At 35.7% G+C, this 20,963-nt stretch overlaps 1 protein-coding gene across 4 annotated transcripts in view; it reads right to left on the bottom strand.

Annotated features, from left to right (window-relative positions):
• KCNK2 (potassium two pore domain channel subfamily K member 2) overlaps window positions 1-20,963 on the bottom strand; it is a 229,902-nt gene that overhangs the window by 69,586 nt on the left and 139,353 nt on the right. For all 4 annotated transcript variants that reach the window (XM_027082986.1, XM_027082987.1, XM_027082984.1 and 1 more), the window contains exons 4-5: window positions 12,495-12,655; window positions 10,102-10,288 (exon numbers count right to left, since the gene is read on the bottom strand). In XM_027082986.1, the coding sequence (XP_026938787.1) occupies window positions 10,102-10,288; window positions 12,495-12,655 (348 nt within the window). The remainder of the gene's footprint in view (window positions 1-10,101; window positions 10,289-12,494; window positions 12,656-20,963) is intronic.

The raw sequence follows: 20,963 nt of genomic DNA, 5'->3' as shown, positions 1-20,963 counted from the left end.
TCCCTAGGACTTCTGAACAGTTTGGGTCAAATCCAATTTAATTAATTACACAGATAACTCTCAGTTCTCTGATGAGTTCTCTGAGAGTCACCAGCTGAATCAGGGGGTGACCAGATGCCTTGCAGAATTTTCCCATATTAACACAGAACCACCAAGAGAAGACAATTTCTTATTTAATTGTTACTCCTGGATTTCAAACATTCTGTCCCCTAGGAACAGGAACTAGAGCAATCATTATCGCTAAGTGCTAAGCACAGTATGTATTATAAAATATGTGCTCACTAAACAACAGAATGAATGAACATATGAATGATGAATGTAAGACATCTCCCTAACAGTCACATAAACCCTCTCTTTTCAATCAAAGCAATTTTTCTGAGCCATTGTGGTGGTGGTGGTACTGACTGTTCTTCAGTTGACCTCACTTCTTTCTCATCAGGTAGTTTCCTTGTTATTTGTTAAATTCCTGGCAAATTTTTGCACAGTGATCAGCTCAATAATAGCAATTTTAATACCTGGTCTTTGATATAGTTGCAAAATTTAGGCCCCATCAGGAACTGTTTTCTCCAGGTGCTCTATAAGGACAAATTGTTTTGAACAAAAAAAACTTACCATGGTATTTCAATGGAGATTTATATGTTTTCATGATAAAATCTTCTATTAAGCAAGCTCTGAGCACTCCATGACTAAATGAGTCATGGCTTTGGTTATAAGAGAAAGCAATAGTTTGGTTACTAAAAACTGCATTTCCACTAATGACTATGAAAACATAACTCCAAGAAAACTTAATTCCTTTTTAAAAATTAATTAATTAATTAATTTTTGGCTGAGTTGGGTCTTTGTAGCTGCATGCGGGCTTCCTCTAGTTGCGGCAAGTGGGGGCTACTCTTCGTTGCAGTGCACGGGCTTCTTATTGTGGTGGCTTCTCTTGTTGCAGAGCATGGGCTCTAGGTGTGCCGGCGTCAGTAGTTGTGGCTCGCGGGCTCTAGAGCACAGGCTCAGTAGTTGTGGCGTACGGGCTTAGTTGCTCCACGGCATGTGGGATCTTCCCGGACCAAGGCTCGAACCCATGTCCCCTGCACTGGCAGGCAGATTCTTAACCACTGCACCACCAGGTAAACCCGAAAACTTAATTCTTAATATGAGATATACAAAAATGTTTTTTCTAAAGTCAAAAAATGTGAAGACAAATGATTCTATAACTGTGAAAACCGTAGAAGTTTAGTAAACATACCAGAAGGGGAATTTTACCTGTTCAAAGTCCCAAATTATATTTTCTATATAGAGGAGCATAAGGCATTAAGCGTAAAGCCTGACTAACCCAGTAGGTATTCAAAATTACACGTGAGATGAAGAAAATTTCATTATTGAACTAAATATACTAAATTTCACTGATCGAAATTCCAAGAAGATATATCTGGATGGCAAAGTAAATTTATGCTCAGAAGGAAAATGTGTTTTCATAATATCAATCATAAGGGTTTCTTAGAATACCTCCAAACTTTTGGCTAAAATTTTTGGTTTTTATTAAAAAAAGTAGGTAATGTGAGAACACTGCTTTGTGAAACTATATATTTGTATCTGGCTTTCACTCAATCATGTTATCTCTTATGAACTAACCTGGTTTACAAAAAGGAGTGTTTCTAAAGACTTCTTTGGGCAGCTTCTAAACAATGACTCACTGTAATCCTAACAGTATATATATATGTGTGTGTGTGTGTATATATATATATATATATATATATATATATATATATATTTATCCTTTTAATGTGTTGTTGGATTCTCTTTGCTAGTATTTTGTTGAGGATTTTTGCATCTATATTCATCAGTGATATTGGTCTGTAATTTTCTTTTTTGGTAGTATCTTTTTCTGGTTTTGGTATCAGGGTGATGGTGGGCTCATAGAATGAGTTTGGGAGTGTTCCTTTCTCTGCAATTTTTTGGAGGAGTTTGAGAAGGATGGGTGTTAGCTCTTCTCTAAATGTTTTATAGAATTCACCTGTGAAGCCATCTGGTCCTGGACTTTTGTTTGTTGGAAGATTTTTATCACAGTTTCAATTTCATTACTTGTAATTGGTCTGTTCATATTTTCTATTTCTTCCTGGTTCAGTCTTGGAAGGTTATACCTTTCTAAGAATTTGTCCATTTTTTCCAGGTTGTCCATTTTATTGGCACAGAGTTTCTTGTAGTAGTCTCTTAGCATGCTTTGTATTTCTGCGGTGTCTGTTGTAAATTTTCCTTTTTCATTTCTAATTTTTTTTATTTGAGTCCTCTCCTTTTTCTTGATGAGTCTAATGGTTATCAATTTTGTTTATCTTCTCAAAGAACCAGCTTTTAGTTTTATTGATCTTTGCTACTGTTTTCTTTGTTTCTATTTCATTTATTTCTGCTCTGATCTTTATGATTTCTTTCCTTCTGCTAACTTTGGATTTTGTTTATTCTTCTTTCTCTAGTTCCTTTAGATGTAAGGTTAGATTGTTTATTTGAGATGTTTCTTGTTTCTTGAGGTAGGCTTGTAAAGCTATAAACTTCCCTCTTAGAACTGCTTTTGCTGCATCGCATAGGTTTTAGATCGTCGTGTTTTCATTGTCATTTGTCTCTAGGTATTTTTTGATTTCCTCGTTGATTTCTTCAGTGATCTCTTGGTTAGTTAATAATGTATTGTTTAGTCTCCATGTGTTTGTTTTTTTTACGTTTTTCTCCCTGTAATTCATTTCTAATCTCATAGCATTGTGGTCAAAAAAAATTCTTGATATGATTTCAATTTTCTTAAATTTACTGAGGCTTGATTTGTGACCCATGATGTGATCTATCCTGGAGAATGTTCCATGAGCACTTGAGAAGAAAGTGTAATCTGCTGTTTTTGGATGGAATGTCCTATAAATATCAATTAAATCTACCTGATCTATTGTGTCATTTAAAGCTTCTGTATCCTTATTAATTTTCTGTTTGGATGATCTGTCCATTGGTGTAAGTGAGGTGTTAAAGTCCCCCTCTTAATTATTGTGTTACTGTCAATTTCCTCTTTTATAGCTGTTAGCAGTTGCCTTATGTATTGAGGTGCTCCTATGTTGGGTGCATATATCATTGTTATATCTTCTTCTTGGATTGATCCCTTGATCGTTATGCAGTGTCCTTCCTTGTCTCTTGTAACATTCTTTATTTTAAAGTCTGTTTTATCTGATATGAGTATTGATACTCCAGCTTTCTTTTTTTTTGCGGTACACGGGCCTCTCACTGCTGTGGCCTCTGCCATCGCAGAGCACAGGCTCCAGACGCGCAGGCCCAGCGGCCACGGCTCACAGGCCCAGCCGCTCTGCAGCACACGGGACCCTCCCGGACCGGGGCACGAACCTGTGTCCCCCACATTGGCAGGGGGACCCTCAACCACTGCGCCACCAGGAAAGCCCCTCCAGCTTTCTTTTGATTTCCATTTGCATGGAATATCTTTTTCCATCCCCTCACTTCCAGTCTGTATATGTCCCTAGGTCTGAAGTGGGTCTCTTCTAGGCAGCATATATATGGGTCTTGTTTTTGTATCCATTCAGCAAGCCAAAGTCTTTTGGTTGCAACATTTAATCCATTCACGTTTAAGGTAATTATCGATATGTATGTTCTTATGACCATTTTCTTAACTGTTTTGGGTTTGTTTTTGTAGGTCCTTTTCTTCTCTTGTGTTTCCCACTTGGAGAAGTTCCTTCAGCATTTGTTGTAGAGCTGGTTTGGTGGTGCTGAATTCTCTCAGCTTTTGCTTGTCTGTAAAGCTTTTGATTTCTCCATCGAATCTGAATGAGATCCTTGTTGGGTAGAGTAATCTTGGTTGTAGGTTCTTCCCTTTCATCACTTTATGTATATCATGCCACTCCCTTCTGGCTTGTAGAGTTTCTGCTGAGAAATCATCTGTTAATGTTAACCTTATGGGAGTTCCCTTGTATGTTATTTGTCGTTTTTCCCTTACTGCTTTCAATAATTTTTCTTTGTCTTTAATTTTTGCCAGTTTGCTTACTATGTGTCTCGTCGTGTGTCTCCTTGGGTTTATCCTGTATGGGACTCTCTGTGCTTCCTGGACTTGGGTGGCTATTTCCTTTCCCATGTTAGGGAATTTTTCAACTATAATCTCTTCAAATACTTTCTTGGGTCCTTTCCATGTCTCTTCTTCTCCTGGGACCCCTATAATGCAAATGTTGTTGCGTTTAATGTTGTCCCAGAGGTCTCTTAGGCTGTCTTCATTTATTTTCATTCTTTTTTCTTTATTCTGTTCCGCAGCAGTGAATTCCACCATTCTGTCTTCCAGGTCACTTATCCGTTCTTCTGCCTCAGTTATTCTGCTATTGATTCCTTCTAGTGTATTTTTCATTTCAGTTATTGTATTGTTCATCTCTGTTTGTTCTTTAATTCTTCTAGGTCTTTGTTAAACATTTCTTGCATCTTCTCGATCTTTGCCTCCATTCTTTTTCCAAGGTCCTGGATCATCTTCACTATCATTATTCTGAATTCTTTTTCTGGAAGTTTGCCTATCTCCACTTCATTTGGTTCTTTTTCTGGGGTTTTATCTTGTTCCTTCATCTGGTACACAGCCCTCTGCCTTTTCATCTTGTCTATCTTTCTGTGAATGTGGTTTTTGTTCCACAGGCTGCAGTATTGTAGTTCTTCTTGCTTCTGATGTCTGTCTGCCCTCTCCTAACAGTATATATTAAAGAGGACACTAACTTTGATAAATAATGTTAAATTGTGTTAAGTTAGGTAATTATTTGACTTCACTTCTGAAGAATCATCAACTAATTCTCTTTATTGACATATAACTGACACATGTAACATTAGTTTCAGGTGTACAATATAGTGATTCGACATTTATATATATTACGAGATGATCACCACAGTAAGTCTAGTTACCATCTGTCACTGTTTAAAGTTATAAAATATTAATGACTATATTCCCTATTCTGTACATTATATCTCTAAGACTTATTTATTTTATAACTGGAGGTTTGTGCCTCAATCCCCTTCACCTATTTTGCCCATCCCCCCAAGCCCTAGTAATTTTTTTTTTTTTTTGCCATACGCGGGCCTCTCACTGTTGTGGCCTCTCCAGTTGTGGAGCACAGGCTCTGGACGTGCAGGCTCAGTGGCCATGGCTCATGGGCCTAGCCACTCCGCGGCATGTGGGATCTTCCCGGACCTGGGCACTAACCCGTGTCTCCTGCATCGGCAGGCGGACTCTCAACCACTGCACCACCAGGGAAGCCCCCCTAGTAATTTTTTTAAAGCAGGGATTTAGAAGACTAGTTTTAAAAGCAAGCCTAAATAAGTAGAACTCAATCTTTCACACACTTCCATATAATTAATATAGCTTCTTAGATTTTAATGAAGAAGGGCTGATCTAGCTCTCAGCCTATAATAACAAGCATGATTTAACAATTTATCAAGTCAGACTTCTCATCAAATTAAAAAAAATGACAAAAGTCAAGAAACAAAACATAGGAAGCCAGCAGTAAATTGCCAAATATAACTTTTACCATTATCTTTAACTTACCTCTACAAATTTGACTATAAATTATTATAGGCATTGCTAAAATCAAGTAAGTGAACTTTGCTAAATAGTTTACTTTCTCTTCTCACCTCTTTGTGAACCACAGTTAGCAATAGGGGGGTCTGTTTATTCATATGTAAAATAAAAGTGCTCCAGTGGACCTGTGGCTCCCAGGCCTTTTTTAGCTCTAGAACCCTGAGCACTGGTAAAAGAACAAAAAGGGCCATCAGGAAGGAGTACATAAGAATTACTAAGGTAACCAACCAGCCAGTAAAATATATCCTTTGCATACATATAAATATAAAATTAAAATTTGCTGGGAGAGTTCTTCCTGCCAAAAAACTACTAAATGTTGAATTCTTATGTTCAGTCACATACACAGAGAAACCTGAACCCTTGTACCTATTTGTCTTTACAAATTTGTCTCTAAATGCTTTTGATCCAATATTGCCAACAGTGAAAAGGATTTGCTCATGCAAATGTAAATTTATAGTTATGAGTTAGAAATCTATTATGCTCTAATATATTATATCATGAACATTATGACATATAAAAAGTAAGAAATGAGGTTTAAAAAATACAAAGCAACAAGGGTTGTCCTGTTTTCTTCCTATGGCAGAAGGTCTACCTGCATGGATTGTCTTGCCCATCCCCTGGGGATGAGCACACTGCTTCAGAGTTCCAGTCTAAACTACCACATCATCACTTGCTGCTTTTGAGATGCTCCTAATAATTACACCAAGGTTACAACCTGTGTCCTAAACATTTATATATCACTTTCCAAAATTTACTCCTTTTCCTTTAATAACACCACAGTTTGAAGAATATGTTTTTTAATTTGTCTTCAAAGAAGTTCAGCAGTGTAACTGAACTCTAATCCCATTCAGAGTAGGGTTTGCAGGCTTGAGAATGGCATCAGACAATGAGTGTCTATTATGGGAAGTACATCTCTCTTTTCTTTGGAGATTTATAGCCTAATAGAAAGATGAGAAAGTTCAAGCTAGAGCAGTGCCTCTTGCTTTTTCCTGGCAAAAATATCAAAATTAAGTGAGAATATTATCTGTCAGGACATCTAATAACAAGAGAAAAAGTTCTAAAAAATAAACAACTGATATTTCCCAGATAGGGCAGTCATCTTAACTTAGTGGCTAATTTTTACTTTATTGTCACAAGGTACCCAGAGGGAAAGACTATTTTTATGTACTCTACTTAACTATAAGAGGCAGTTATTTTCTAAGATTCTTAAAAAAAAAAACCTCATAATTTTTGTTTTTCCAAAGACTCTTGCAAAGGGCATGCATTTCCTAGCCAGCCTTTGCCACATCTGCCCCCTTGTCCACATTTTCATTCCAGAAATGCTCCCTGGCCACAAAGATCTAGCATGTAAAGACTATCGTACTAGGAATAGGGTTCTACAGTTTCACAAAGACCAAACAGCTACAAAATGCATAAATTAAGGTGAAAGATGAGTCAACAAAAGTGGTATCCATCTACTTCTCTAATTTTCTCAGCATCTGTCGCTTTGAACACATCAAATTCCTTTGCAAGTTATTAGCAAAGTATATTTCTACCATTTTTCATTATTCCTCTGTAAACCACAAATGCAATTAAAATAATGGGTTTAAAGAGGGGTATAATAAAAATAAATTCCTAGTAATAATAAAGATGTTTATTAGACTACACTTAATGCCATGCAAATATTTTGTTTCCCTGTTCCCCTACAGTACTGTGACCATGACTCTGTATTCAGGGTGCCTACTGATATACAAGATGTTTTCATTGAACTTAACTGCTCAGGCAGCTGAGAGTGGCTACTAATAGACTCACATAATCTAACCAGTGTCAGAGTGTGGATCTCCTAAAGGAAATTAAAAAAGAAATTTTTTTTCTTCTTCTACAAAACCATAAGTAAAACTATTTGTTCGTTTTTTTCTAAGCCAGTTTATACTGTGGTCAAAAATAAACACTTTTTTAAGATTCCACCCACTTTTTTTTAATTTATAATTTTTGTTTTTGTAGAGAGTCTCCGATTATGAGGGTCACACACTAGACTGACACATATATAAAATAACATGCACTGTATTATATCATTGAAACTTGCTAAGATAAAAGAACTTAAATGTTCTCACTAAACAAACAAATAAATGAATAAAGTGAGGTAAGGGATGTATTAATTAACTGGATCCTTTCACAATGTATATGTATATGAAAACACCAGAGTGTGCATTTTAAATATCTTACAATTTTGTTTGTCAACTGTACCTCAATAAAGCTGAAAAATAAATACATTAATAAACATACCTATGCATTACCATAAAACATTAAAAATTAAATTGAATACAATAACATGTGTAATACAAGGCTGTTGGCCTGAAAATGGAAGACTCGTTACCTAATACCTATATATTCCACAGTAATTATAAGACCTTGTTAATTATATTTATAAAGCGATACAACAGCCTAAGATTAACATGCCACAGTATAAATTTTGTTATCATCACTGTGTCTCACTTTCTGCTACATTAAAGCCCTTTCAACTTCTACTTATGCGAATTATATCTATGTCGTCAATGAAAGGTAGAAAAATGGGTATTTTAGGACAGAAGCTCATCGTCCTACATGGAGCTGCAAATCTCTGAGATTCTTCTCTCTGCATTTTGCTAATTAGAAAACTAAAAAATCTCCATCAGCATGATGTACCCTCCTTTCTCAGGGCCTCCATCCAGCACAGAGATGTGTACATAGTGTTTTTGACCAAAAGCAAAGCTTTGCTTGTAAAAATACCCCATCTTCAAGGGTATTATACATTCCCCAGAATGAAGGGCTTTGCCAGGTTAAACTGTAATTAACAAATAATAAAAACAGATGCCTTCTCTGAGATTTTTATAAAACTATACAACATATTTTCTTTTCTGATAATATTTAAGTAAGAAGTTTGAGTCAAGAAAGAACAGTAAACAACCAGAAAGTATTAAACCCTCAAAACTGAATTAGCCTAGTGAGTTTATTCTGGGAAGTTTAATAGCACATTTCTACTACAATGTTTATTAGCATGTTTTTCTAACACTTCAAACTGATTTTTTTTTTTAAAAAAAGAATGGTTTAGATTTTCAGGAGCTGGTCAAACTGATTCATGTTAGAGCATTATTATATCACTTTTACCACTATTACCACAATTTGTTTAAAATTGGAGTTAGAACAGTAATAATAATTGGATAACATAACCAGAAAAGAGAGAGGTGAAATGACAGGAATGTAAGACCTAAGAGATACAACAATAAAGCAAATAGCAACTGAAATAACATATATAGAGAAGGAAAAAGTTTTTAAAAACCATCTATTTAAAAATGTGGACAAAATATTAAAAAGGTCAGAACATTGACATTAGAATTGAAAATTAAAGGAGAGAAATATCTTAGAGAAGAAGGTTTTAAGTAGCTAAGAACATCTTCTAAAGTTTGCACGTGTTTCTAAAACCAAAGCATAAGAGAGTGATGTCACCAAGATGGTGACATAGCTTGTTCCTGACTTTGCTCCCCATCATGAGAAGAACAACTAACAACTATTCGAGGACAAGACACCACTGAGAGAATCCTAGGACATGGAAGTGAGGTTGAAGCACCCTCGGCACCCCAGAGATCAAGGCAGACTGCATTAGAAGAATGGATGTTACCTGAACCTATTATGGTAATCATTTCATTTCATGATCAAACCATCCTGCTGTACACCTTAAACCTATGCGGTGATGTATGTCAATTATTTCTCAATAAAACTGGGGGAAAAAACCCTAAGACATGAAAAGCCCTAGTAAAAAGAGCAATGATGGTTTAAACTTGAATTCTTGTACCACTAAAAAATAAATAAGATGCAGATAAATGGTTTCTGAAATTAGGGTGGGACTATAAATTCTGAACAACCAGCAATTTAAATTTCTTTCATAGAATGAAAAATAAATATTCAACTGTACTTTTTTGCTTACCTTCACTGTCACGGAATGACTCCCCCCCACCTTTTTTTTTTTTTGGCTCTGTCACTGTTATGGATGAAATTGTGTCTTCCAAAAATATGGGTCGAAGTCCCTGGTACCTTGGAACATGACCTTATTTGGAAATAAGGCCCTTGCAAATGTAATTAGTTAAGATGAATTCATACTGGAGTAGAGTGGGCTTTTAATTCAATATGACTGGTGTCTTTATAAGAAGAGGGAAATTTGGGCACAGCGACAGGAACACAGGGAGAATGCCATGTGATGACAGAAGCAGAGATGGGAATGACGCAGCTGCACGCCAAGGACCAGCAAGGACTGATGGTCTCTTCCTCCAGAAGCTGGGAAGAAGCAATGAAGGATTCTACCAGTCTCAGAAGGATCCTGCCCCTGCTGGCATCTTGATTTTGAACTTCTATGAGAGAATGACTTCCTTTTGTTTAAAGCCACCCAGTTTGTGGTACTTTGTTATGACAGCCCTGGGAAACAAAGACAGTCACTGTGTTGTCCTGCAAACCCAAGAGAAAAGTCTAACTAAAGGAGAAGGGTTAGGAGAGCAGTGTCAGTACCAGCAAAAACTTACCTGCAACGTAGTCGCCAAAGCCAATGGTTGTTAAAGTGATAACCACAAAATAAATGGCGTCCAGGGCACTCCAGCCTTCTATGTGCTTGAATATGATTGCAGGCAGAGCAACAAAGAGTACACAGCCAAACAGTATAAATATGATTGTTGAGATGATTCGAATCTTGGTTTGACTAACATTCCACTTCTAAGGATGAGAGAGAGAGAGAGATGGAGAAATCGATTGAGATAGATTATCAAAGTACCTGTGAAGTTGACCTATATATCAATACACTGTTATCAGCAAATTAGTAAATGAGAATGGTATTTTATTCCTTCTTATAATTAATTTTAATTGTACTTACTTACAAATATTGGGTATAACATGAATAACTGAAAACAACCAATGCTAATAATGATGCTGCTTTACCCTTACCTAGCTTTACAACAGGTAAATTACTTTCTAAAGTAAATTACATTTGCTCTGAGAATAAAATTTCAGACTTACATTGTTCTTTGTTTACCTGAACTACTTTTGAAATATTTCTATTCTATAGGCATACAACTCATTGCATGCCGAAGATAATCTAGAAATATATGAAATGGAGAAAACTGAACCATGAATTAAATATCTACTGTTGATAATTGATAAAATTATTAATTTCATGAAGACTTTTCCCTCTCACTCCTACCACATTTTCCTATCGTTCTTCAATTGGTTAAAGTGAAATACTAACAGACTTAAAGTTGATTCCCACGTGAACCAGATGAACTACCTCTCTGTTCTATGGCCTTAAGCTGTACAACTAAATAAACCAGACGTGACATGTAGGCAAGGATAAGTCTTCAGCAGCCCTAAGCTACAGCTGCCCTCAGAGGACCCATATTTTTTCACTCTTTCCCTTCTCAGAAATCTCTACAGCATAACATAGTAAATGAAGTATGTACATACAGCCATTTATCTCCATATCTCTTTTTTTTCGTTATCACTATATATTTTCATCTCCCTGGATCTGTCTTATCTACCATGACAATTATATGTCACATCCCCACCGTATAAAAATCACTGAATTTTAGAGCTTGAACATTTTCTAGAGATAAAGATCTATAAAACCATCGAATGGAAAGTGGAAATAAAAGCTTCTCTAGTCTATCACCCTTATCATATACATGAGAGTTAAGTGAATTCATGTTTGTAAAGTTCTCAGAACAGAGTACTAAATGTTGAATCTTGACTACTGGGATGTATTCACTACCAGAGCATGGGATTTATTTTATGCACTGATGTGGATACAGCATGAAAAACATTCTCCAGCATCCTGTAGTCACTCAAACATCTGTTGAATGAATGAACGAAGAACAATTCAGCATTATCAAGTTCATGCCACTAACCTTCCCTCTAAGTTAATGTAATACAAGATACTTTTAATATCAATATAAGAAAAGTATAACACCAAAAAAGGATAAAACAACTAGTTGGGAAGAACCATGCCTTCTTTACTCTAACGTAAAAATATTTGAGAATGAACTTTGAACTTAATATGAAACATATCTAATGCTAAAACTGGAATTATAATTTAAATTGAAAAACTAATACTCAGTGGTCTTATTTCATCAATAGAGTTAAATACTTCATTGAATTTTTTATGAAAAGATAAATTATTGAATAATAAATAAAATGTATTGTAATAGTAGTGACAGTACTAACAAATCATTTATAATCTCACTCTCTAACACAATTATTTTCCTTATTCATAATTTTTTTTCAAGAACAGAAGCTTGTCTTCATGATATTTTTCACTTAAGATCTAATTAGAGCATTTTCATTTTATTTTTTCTATTGAATATATACCCATGAACATCTTCATGTGTATTACTTTTGGTTCTACTAAATTACATCCCTTAGTTAAATCTCTGTCAATAACATTACTAACTTAAGTTATATGATCCCCTTTATCATGTTTGCTATGTATTATTTGATCCTTCACAAAAGGGCTATTTGAAGTTTACTAGCTATGTTAGGCTTTCACTTATAATATCTCTAACTCTCAGAGTAATGCCTCATCATCAGTACCATTATTCACATTATATAAATGGCAAAATGGAGATTTAAGGGTAAAATAACTAGCATAAGTGAATATAGCTAGGAGACAATACATCTGAAATTTGAACCCAGGACTGTCAGATTTCTACTTCTTTTCCTATATTTTGCTTTTTCTCATTGATTAATGTATTCATTTGAAGAAGTATAAAAGTAACTATACAGTGAGTTACTTACAAATAGAGGTACATATAAATTGTTATAGAAAACCCAGTAACTGAACGTCTAACTGTATCTGAGGTGAAGAGAAAAGTTACAATATTTTTAAAATTTAAATGATTAACATATGTAGTTAAAAGGCTGTTGTACTCACAATAAATGTATCTTCCACTTTTGCAATTCCTTTTCCAAATATGGTTCCTAGTTGATCTCCAACTCCAGCCAACAGAAAACCAAAGAGGGGAATTCCCAGTAAGGCATAGATGATACAGAATATTTTTCCCCCTTCTGTGCGTGGTGAGATGTTTCCAAATCCTAAAAAACACAAAGAAGAAGAAGAATTCAGCTGTTTATAAATGAGTAATAGTTTAAAACATATGACCTCAAGATTGATTCAGAAATTCCCAAATATTATAAGATATCAATCCTAGATTTCAACTAATTAAGAATTGCTTTATACCACATAAGCTTTTAATGTAAAATCCTCTTATAAACAAATATTTTAACAATCTACAAAATATAGCTAGTGTTCCAATTAAACTAGATGATGAAAACTGAGGGAATAACACATGGAATAAAGTCAATGTTTTCATTAAATTTACCTCCACCTCTCTACACTGCTAATCCTGTCGACTACAAAGTTTTCGTTGCCATTTACTAAGAGTGTACTGCCTTCATTTAAGAGTATTCAAATATGCTTAAATTATTTAAAGTTTAATAACAACTTTTAAATTTTGTTTCCATTCAAGTACCTACAAAAAAGCAATAAATAAAAACTTAAAATTACGAAACCTTGTTAAAGTTCTGAGGATTCTGAAGGCTTTTCAATTTTGTGCAAGGATGGCTCTACTTGTTATGATTAAATCAGCTCAACTTTATTCCCCCCCTTTTTAAGAACAAAAGCAATGTCTACAAACATGTTTGAGGTAAAGAATGCATGTTTTCTAGAAGTACATAGAGTATTTTATTTGCTATGTAATCCTCTCATTGTCTTTCACATTGAATTAATCTGGAATTTTAGTTTTAATTTCCTCTTTTACTCAAGAATGTGGATCGGGATTTTAAGATTGGCATTTTGTTGCTACTTTCTAGTTTTACGACTATAACTATCAAAGAGTATGGCCTGTATGATTTTTACTTTTGGGAATTTACTGAGATTTTCTTTGTGGCTTTATAATGGCCAGTTTTTTAAATTTGTTTCATTGTTTTTTGAAAATAATCTGGATGTTCTATTTGTTGGAAAAAAAAAGGGTATATATTATCAAAGGGATTCGTATCATCCCCCCAAATGCAGTCCTAATGTGGCTCCCTCACAAAACTTGCCCTGGGGGAGGAGAGGATGGGCTAATATTTGGTCATTTTAGCGCATACATTTTCCTCCCCATAATATTTCCATCTTTCTCTTCTTCCTATTCAGTCAATTTGGTATTCATTGCTAGTCAATTCATCGATTGAGGGTTGTGGGTTTTTTCAAATGTATTTAATTTTCAAGAACTTTGCCTGTTTTCATTAGTCGGTTCTTATGCCATGAAAATAACAATTACATTCATTTCTTTGTTTTAACAATGTTGTACCATAAATTAACTCTATTCCCTGAGAGAAATCCTACACTTCCTTCATTTAGGTGACTTTCTTCAAGTGTCTGAGAATTCCTGGTCATATTTTCATACTTGTAAGCACAGTATAATAGTAGTTTGGTTAGTCTTTGTGGCTGAAATCTATTTCCCAGCCTCAGTGAGAATCGTGGTTGATCTGGTGGGGCATGTAAGAGTCTCTTCAAAGGAGTGTGGTTCAAGTAGTGTTGGCTGGAAAGAAGGGGGCTGGCATCTGATTGGCCCTTCACATAGATGTGTACCTCACAGAACTTGAGAGCAAGGTTTCCTCATTCCTCATGGCAGCCTCCAGTTCACAGCTACCTTTCTGCTTCTCAGACCTGCTGACTGCTTGGGGAACATGATGTAAGCTGTCTACACATTTAACTCATTTACCTTCCATCTGCTCTTATCTACCAATGCCTTGGAATGCTGAACATCAGGGCAATATGTACAAAGGTCCATCCAGGGCAAGTGTGAAAAAGGCCGAGAAGTCTTGTATCAAGGTAACTTGAAGAAGAAAAAGCCCATCACAAGGGTTAGACAGAATGCTTAAACTGGACTATTTGGGACGGTGCACCATTTCTGTACACTATCCAAGATGGAACTCAACAAGTTCTACCCTGTCCTCTATTCTAGCATCAATAAGCAGAATACCAATAACAAGAGAGCCTCGCTAAATCAGCAGTGTGGACTGGTTTGACCTGGGTTCTCTGATTATTACAGAGAGTCCTGCTAAGATCCAACACTATTTTATTGCCTCTCCAGATGAATAACCATGTGACCTGAAGCAGGACAGGCATCTGAGTTATCCCATACCATCCCATTTTCTCTTCTTGCATAAGAGGACGAATGCCTTCAAAGTTATATCCATAAGAAGTAACCTACCTCCAGAAAGGGTCAAGGATCAAAAAGAAAAGATACAACGTTTTCTTTAATACTGACTGTGGCATTGCTATAAATAGGCTCTGCAGTTTGTTTAAAAAATAAAAGCCTGAGTATCAGAGGGCTCAATTTGATCTGCCCCACACAAGTTAAAAGGGCATAGGAAAAAAGGGCTCCAACTTTTCATCCATCACTGACTCAGATTCGGCCCAGAAGCCACTGGAACATCTTCAGAAAAGGGAACAGAGGACTTCCTCAGAAAGTCTATTTATATCACAAATGAAATGGCCCCAAATCCAAAGAATTCTAGATGTAAGGAAAGCCAATCACCTTTCATTGATCAAAAAACAGAAACCAGTTCCTTGTGGCATCTCTGTACTTCCTCTTTATCATCTCCAAAGTTAGCAGAAGGGAGAATGAAGGGAGTAGGGTTGAAGGATCCTGATATGATTCTTCTCTGAGTCTCTTCCTGCTTCACCTTCCAAGTGTTTCTCTCAACCCCGTTACGCTGAGCTCTCCAGCTGAATCTGTGCCTCAGAGGTGGCTGCCCTCACACAGTCACCCAGTGCACACACACAAAGTCACCTAGCCATTTTCTGACATAAAGGGCATGCCAACGACACCCTAAACATCTGCCCAGGTGACAGGATCACGTGGTTGTTCAGGGGATGTTTCTCACGTTTTCTCCTCTTCCCTGCATAAAATAAGAGTGGTCTCCTCTCCGTGGATACACCACAAGGGTCTAACCCAAGAACAGACCCTGGTTAAATGACTTGATATTATTAATGGACTTACAAAAAGTATCCATTGACTCTAAGCGATACAGTATGCCAAGCTTTTAAACTATTAATCTTAGTGGTTGTCTGGACTTCCTGACCCTTTCCCGTGGTTAGTCAGCAGCACCTTCCTTGCCTCAGGGTGAAACAGACTGTCTTGGCAAGAAGAAAATGGAAAAGAAACCATATTAAATTTTGTTTTCTTTTAACTCCTAAATTAAGGTGTTCACGCTCAAAATGCTTTGCCTGAGGAGAGCAGCTGTCAAGTTATAGCATCACATATGCTTGGCAAGAAAGTTATAAGAGCGGCAGGCAATCCAGCTTCCCAAGAGCTTAAGGGAACAGACAAGACTGAAGATTGATGGGGCCTGACCTTGGAGGAGGCGGGGTGAGGCAGAAACCAGAGGATAGGACCTGGGAGGAGGAGGGCGTTTCAAAGATACCCTGAAGCTGTCTTGAAGAGATCAGTGGTTACATTCTCAGGAATTCTGCAAGTCAGCCGACTTCACATTGATAGTATGAAATCAACTGTAGTAGGAATACTTACACCTCAGAAATTGGCAAGCGCTACAGTTTAGGGCTCCCCCCACCCACCCCCAGCTACCTAATATTGACCAATACACTACAGAATAAGACAGAGTCAAATCTGAGAGACCGTACATAGTCTGTGCTAGACATCTGGATGGAAGCCTGTAGGCTAACCCCTGACATTTATATAAATACAGCACCAGAATAGCTATCATCTCGTCTTCACATCACTTTAAGGGAAGGGCTTTCCGCAGAAAGCTATTGCAGGTCCACTGTTAAGTGGATTACCTAGCAGGAGGCCCATATATGTCACCCCATCTGAACAGCCCCAAGTGGACAGGTCACTTTTCTGGCAGAATTTATTAATACTACAAATAAATAATACCCCTTCAAACACTGTGCACATTGCAATTATTTAATTATTTGCAACAATTGATTTAATACCTCATTCCTCACTTGACTATGAGTCCCATGAGTATAGAGACTGATTTATTGTTTACTTGTATGTTGTTAAGACTATAATTCCAAAACCTTACTGGCTTATTAACTAGTGCATTAATTGACAGTCAATAAATATTTCTTGACTGGTTGACTGACATATAAACCTAAAAACTTTACAAAACTTTAGAAAGAGGGTAGAGAAAAATAAAAGCATACAGAGAAATGCAATGTTTCTGTATGTGAACTCATAAAAGAACTAAATTTCTCTCCCACTAGTTACTAAATTTACTATCTTTGCAATCAAAATTCCATAGTTTTTAAAATTTTTACAACCTAATGAAATGATCCTAAAATTCATCTGGGATAAAATTAACAATAAGTCAATAAATATTTAAAAGCATGACTAATATGAGGCAAAATTTACTTCCAAATTAAAACTACGTTATCTATAGTTTTAATAATTAAAACTATGTGGAGAATTAATGAATGAAAACAACAGAAAGCATAGAAAAGACCCAGCATATAACTGAATGTACTGTTTGCTAAATATGATATTTCATATCAATGTAGAGTTAGAGAATCAATTAGAATTGATTATTAAGTAAACAATGATGGGGTAAATAGTAAGCCACTTAGAAATAAATTATGTCCTTGCCTCATGGTATACACTAAATATTACCAGATAGATTAAATAATCAAGTATAAAGAAAATGTGACCATAAAATATACATGAAAGGACAGGAGAATGATTCTCTAAATATAACTCCTAGGGCAGAACCATAAAGAAATGAAGGATAAATACAACTACACAACAATATAACGATGCTGTATGTCAAAAGAAGAACACAAATTCTATGTAGAGGCAAAGTGTTTTTACCGAGAGGCAGTGCAGAAAAGACCCAATCGCCTCTGCTACTGGTCCTACCAGGGCTCTTCTTGACCAAACAGGCAAACTTTCACTTCACTTTCAGGGCTGAAGTTGTCCTGAACCTAACATGTCTGCATTTGTGATCTGAAATGTTCAAATTTAGACTTCTGCCTTTCGTCTCCAGCCTTAATATGTAGACCTTGGGTTGTTACTTACAAATATACCTGTTCCTGGGAAATATCAAATATCCATAACGATACATTGATAAACCCCAAATACATTATTGGTTATGAGTACTTGGAATATTTACTGAAAGACTGTCAAGTGGCCAACTTTCACAAACAGGTTCACTTCTATTGAAAAACGTCAGACTAAACTTGTAATAAGCAACACTTGGATAATAGCAGCTTTTCTACCCTCTGCCTCAGACTGCCTGAAATTAAGTACCATAGTTAAACTGTTTAGACTTGTTGGCTGCAGCATACATACTCTAGGTTTAAGAGCCCTATTTGACTAATAGGCAGTTCATGCAGATCTTTAATCTCTTAGCCAGCTTCCAATGTAGAAACAGTAGTTTATGATTACATTTATTGACAACAGCAAGGATAAAAGCAACAATAAATTGAAATTGCATTCATATAGTTCATTCTAAAGTTAAACCCAGCTTAAAATACACATCTAAGTAATTCTGACCAAAAATTTAGGAAGTAGGTTCTATTACCCCAATCTCACGGAGAAGAAACTTAGATAAGAAAAAATGCATTACTATTATTTTACGTTTGATCAATTTTATATCATAAGGTAGCAAGCTCTACACAGAAATCAAATATCACCACAGCAATAAGTATGATTTAATTCTGTTTGATGAAAAAGTATTCAATAAATATTACATGCCAAACACTGTGCCAAGATACTGTAGACACAAAGATGAAGAAAGCACTGCTTCAAAAAATTCCAAGTTATTAATAAAATCAACTAAATACGATATCTACCAGCTTTTCTTTAAACATTAATGAAGGTACACAAATAGACAAAGATTTGCTACACTGAAAACCAAAAATAGCAATGTGTGTGTGAGGAATACTCCCATTAAAACACTGCACTTGGGCTTCCCTGGTGGCGCAGTGGTTGGGAGTCCGCCTGCCGATGCAGGGGACACGGGTTCGTGCCCCGGTCCGGGAAGATCCCACATGCCATGGAGCGGCTGGGCCCGTGAGCCATGGCCGCTGGGCCTGTGCGTCCGGAGCCTGTGCTCCGCAATGGGAGAGGCCACAACAGTGAGAGGCCCGCATACCTCAAAAATACCCCCAAAAACAACACTGCACTTAAAAAGCTGGGTTAGCATAAGTTTGGTCCCATATTTTACTCGGATCTCTGTAATATAAGAGGCCAGCTAGGAAGTGGCTAAGCTAGGTCTATTCAAATACTAAATCTACTCAGGTACTCTCAATATGCAGCATTTAAGCACTGGTAGCAGGACAGACCCAAGAAAAGCCTCGAAATAGTCTATACTGAGACATAAAATGTTAATGTCATGTGTCAGGAAATTCTGCAAGGACCTGTAGATAAACAGTGAGAAGTAAAAGGAGAGTGAAAAAGAGTAGAATAAAAACCACTCAACATAAGCCTCTAAACAAAAGTCTATGAATAATGCAAATGCTAAGAAACAAAAACACAAACAACCACTAAAGCAGGAATTTATCTAAATGAGAATAATTTCATGGGACAGTCTGAACTTAAATTTTGAAAGAGGTATATTAGAATATCAGAGATAAAAACAAAATTTTTAGTGAAATTATGCGATAAAAAGGTATAAAGATATGAATAGACAGATAAGAAAGGGGATGTGTAAGAAATCTTGGAAATGAAACATACTAATTTTTAAAGAAATAAAATAGATGAAATAGACTGATAGAGGTGAAGAAAGAATTAATGAATTTGAAGGTGATGTTGAATAATTCATGAAGAACCCAACTCAGAAAGGAAAGGGGACTTAAAATTAAAAACATGAAGGAGGCCTTTAGAGACAGAAAATTAAAAACATGAAGGAGGCCTTTAGAGACAGAGACATGAGAATTACAATCATGTAAGTCCAGAAGAAGAAAATGGAATGACTAAAACAGAAACAGTATTTAAACTGAGAATTTTCAAGAATTGAAGATCTGTGGATCCATATTGAAAGTGCACTCAGTATTGAATATGGTAAATAAATGTAAAATCCACACCTAGACACATAATAGAGAAACCAAAGAATATTGGAATCAAGATAAAATCCAAAAAGCTATCAGCTAGAAGGAGGGAAAAGATTACTTAAAAAGGAACAATACATGAGCAATAATAGTCATTGTAAAATAATGGAGTAACATCTTCAAAGTGCTGATAAAACATAACCATCATCCTGAAAATTTATATTTAGCTAAACTATCAAAAAATAATGAGGGACCTATTTTAGCAATTTTCAGACTTACAATATCCAAGAAACCTTACCATCCAGGGAGCTCCTACTAAAATAACTATCTAGGTGTGCTTGAGAAATTATATACTTCAGAAAAAAGAAAGGAGCCTAGTAGGAAAACAGCACAGGAGAATCAAAAGTGGGCAGAGAAATGGGAAAAGAAGTCAAAAATTTAATCAACTACTAACTGCAAAACATATGCACACACAGAAACACACACATGCAAACACTAAAAGTAAACAATGGACAACAGTAAACACAATGGATGGGAAAATAGAGGTTTAATAAGTAAGTTAAGTGTTGTTTGGCTAACATATAGAATTAAAAGTATTAGCTAAAAATGTGTTAAAGAATAACAGCAACCACTATCGATCCAACAAAAGGGTAGAAAAATAGGGAAAGAAGAAACAAAGAAAGAGGATGACATAAAATAACACGAATAGAAGAAAACCCAAATATATCAACAATCACAATTTATGTAAACAGACTAAAGGCAAAGACAGGGATTATTAGAGTATATAAAAATATCACAGTTCAGATAAAAACAAAGGGATAGAAAAAGACCTGTTAGCAAATTCTTATCCAAAGAAAATCAGCATAGCAATATTAATATCAATCAAATAGATTTAAAGGCTACACACTCACATATGAGAGTGACTATGTACTCTAATAGTAGAGATGTTATAGGAATCATGATTCTGTTTGTGCCAAACACCATAACTTTGTAAACTATTAAAGCAAAAGCTGACAAAATTATAAGAAAGTGACAAATCTATATTCATTCAACATCAGAAAAGCAGCTAAAGCAATATATACCTCATTTGCAGATTGAAAGGGAAAACAATATGACTATCTCAACAGATTCACTCATTCAACTTATTGAAGTAACATTTATTGACTGCAATGTGTTAATCATTATAAATACAATAAGTGAACAAAAGAAGAAAGTCTTCTTTGTTCAAATGGAGCTACTCTAGTTTTGGACAGTAAAGAAAATAAACAGAATAAATTGTAATTGTTAGAAATCATTACATGGTGTAACAAATAGAAAAGAGTGGGAGTTATTAGGAATATGGCA

The sequence above is a fragment of the Aethalodelphis obliquidens genome, unplaced genomic scaffold, assembly GCF_003676395.1.
Source record: "Aethalodelphis obliquidens isolate GAN/ISIS:26980383/991018 unplaced genomic scaffold, ASM367639v1 scaffold48, whole genome shotgun sequence".
In the NCBI taxonomy this organism is placed as follows: Eukaryota; Metazoa; Chordata; class Mammalia; order Artiodactyla; family Delphinidae; genus Aethalodelphis; species Aethalodelphis obliquidens.
Note: the sequence above shows the minus strand (reverse complement) of the source record. Positions and strands in the feature narration are given on the sequence as shown.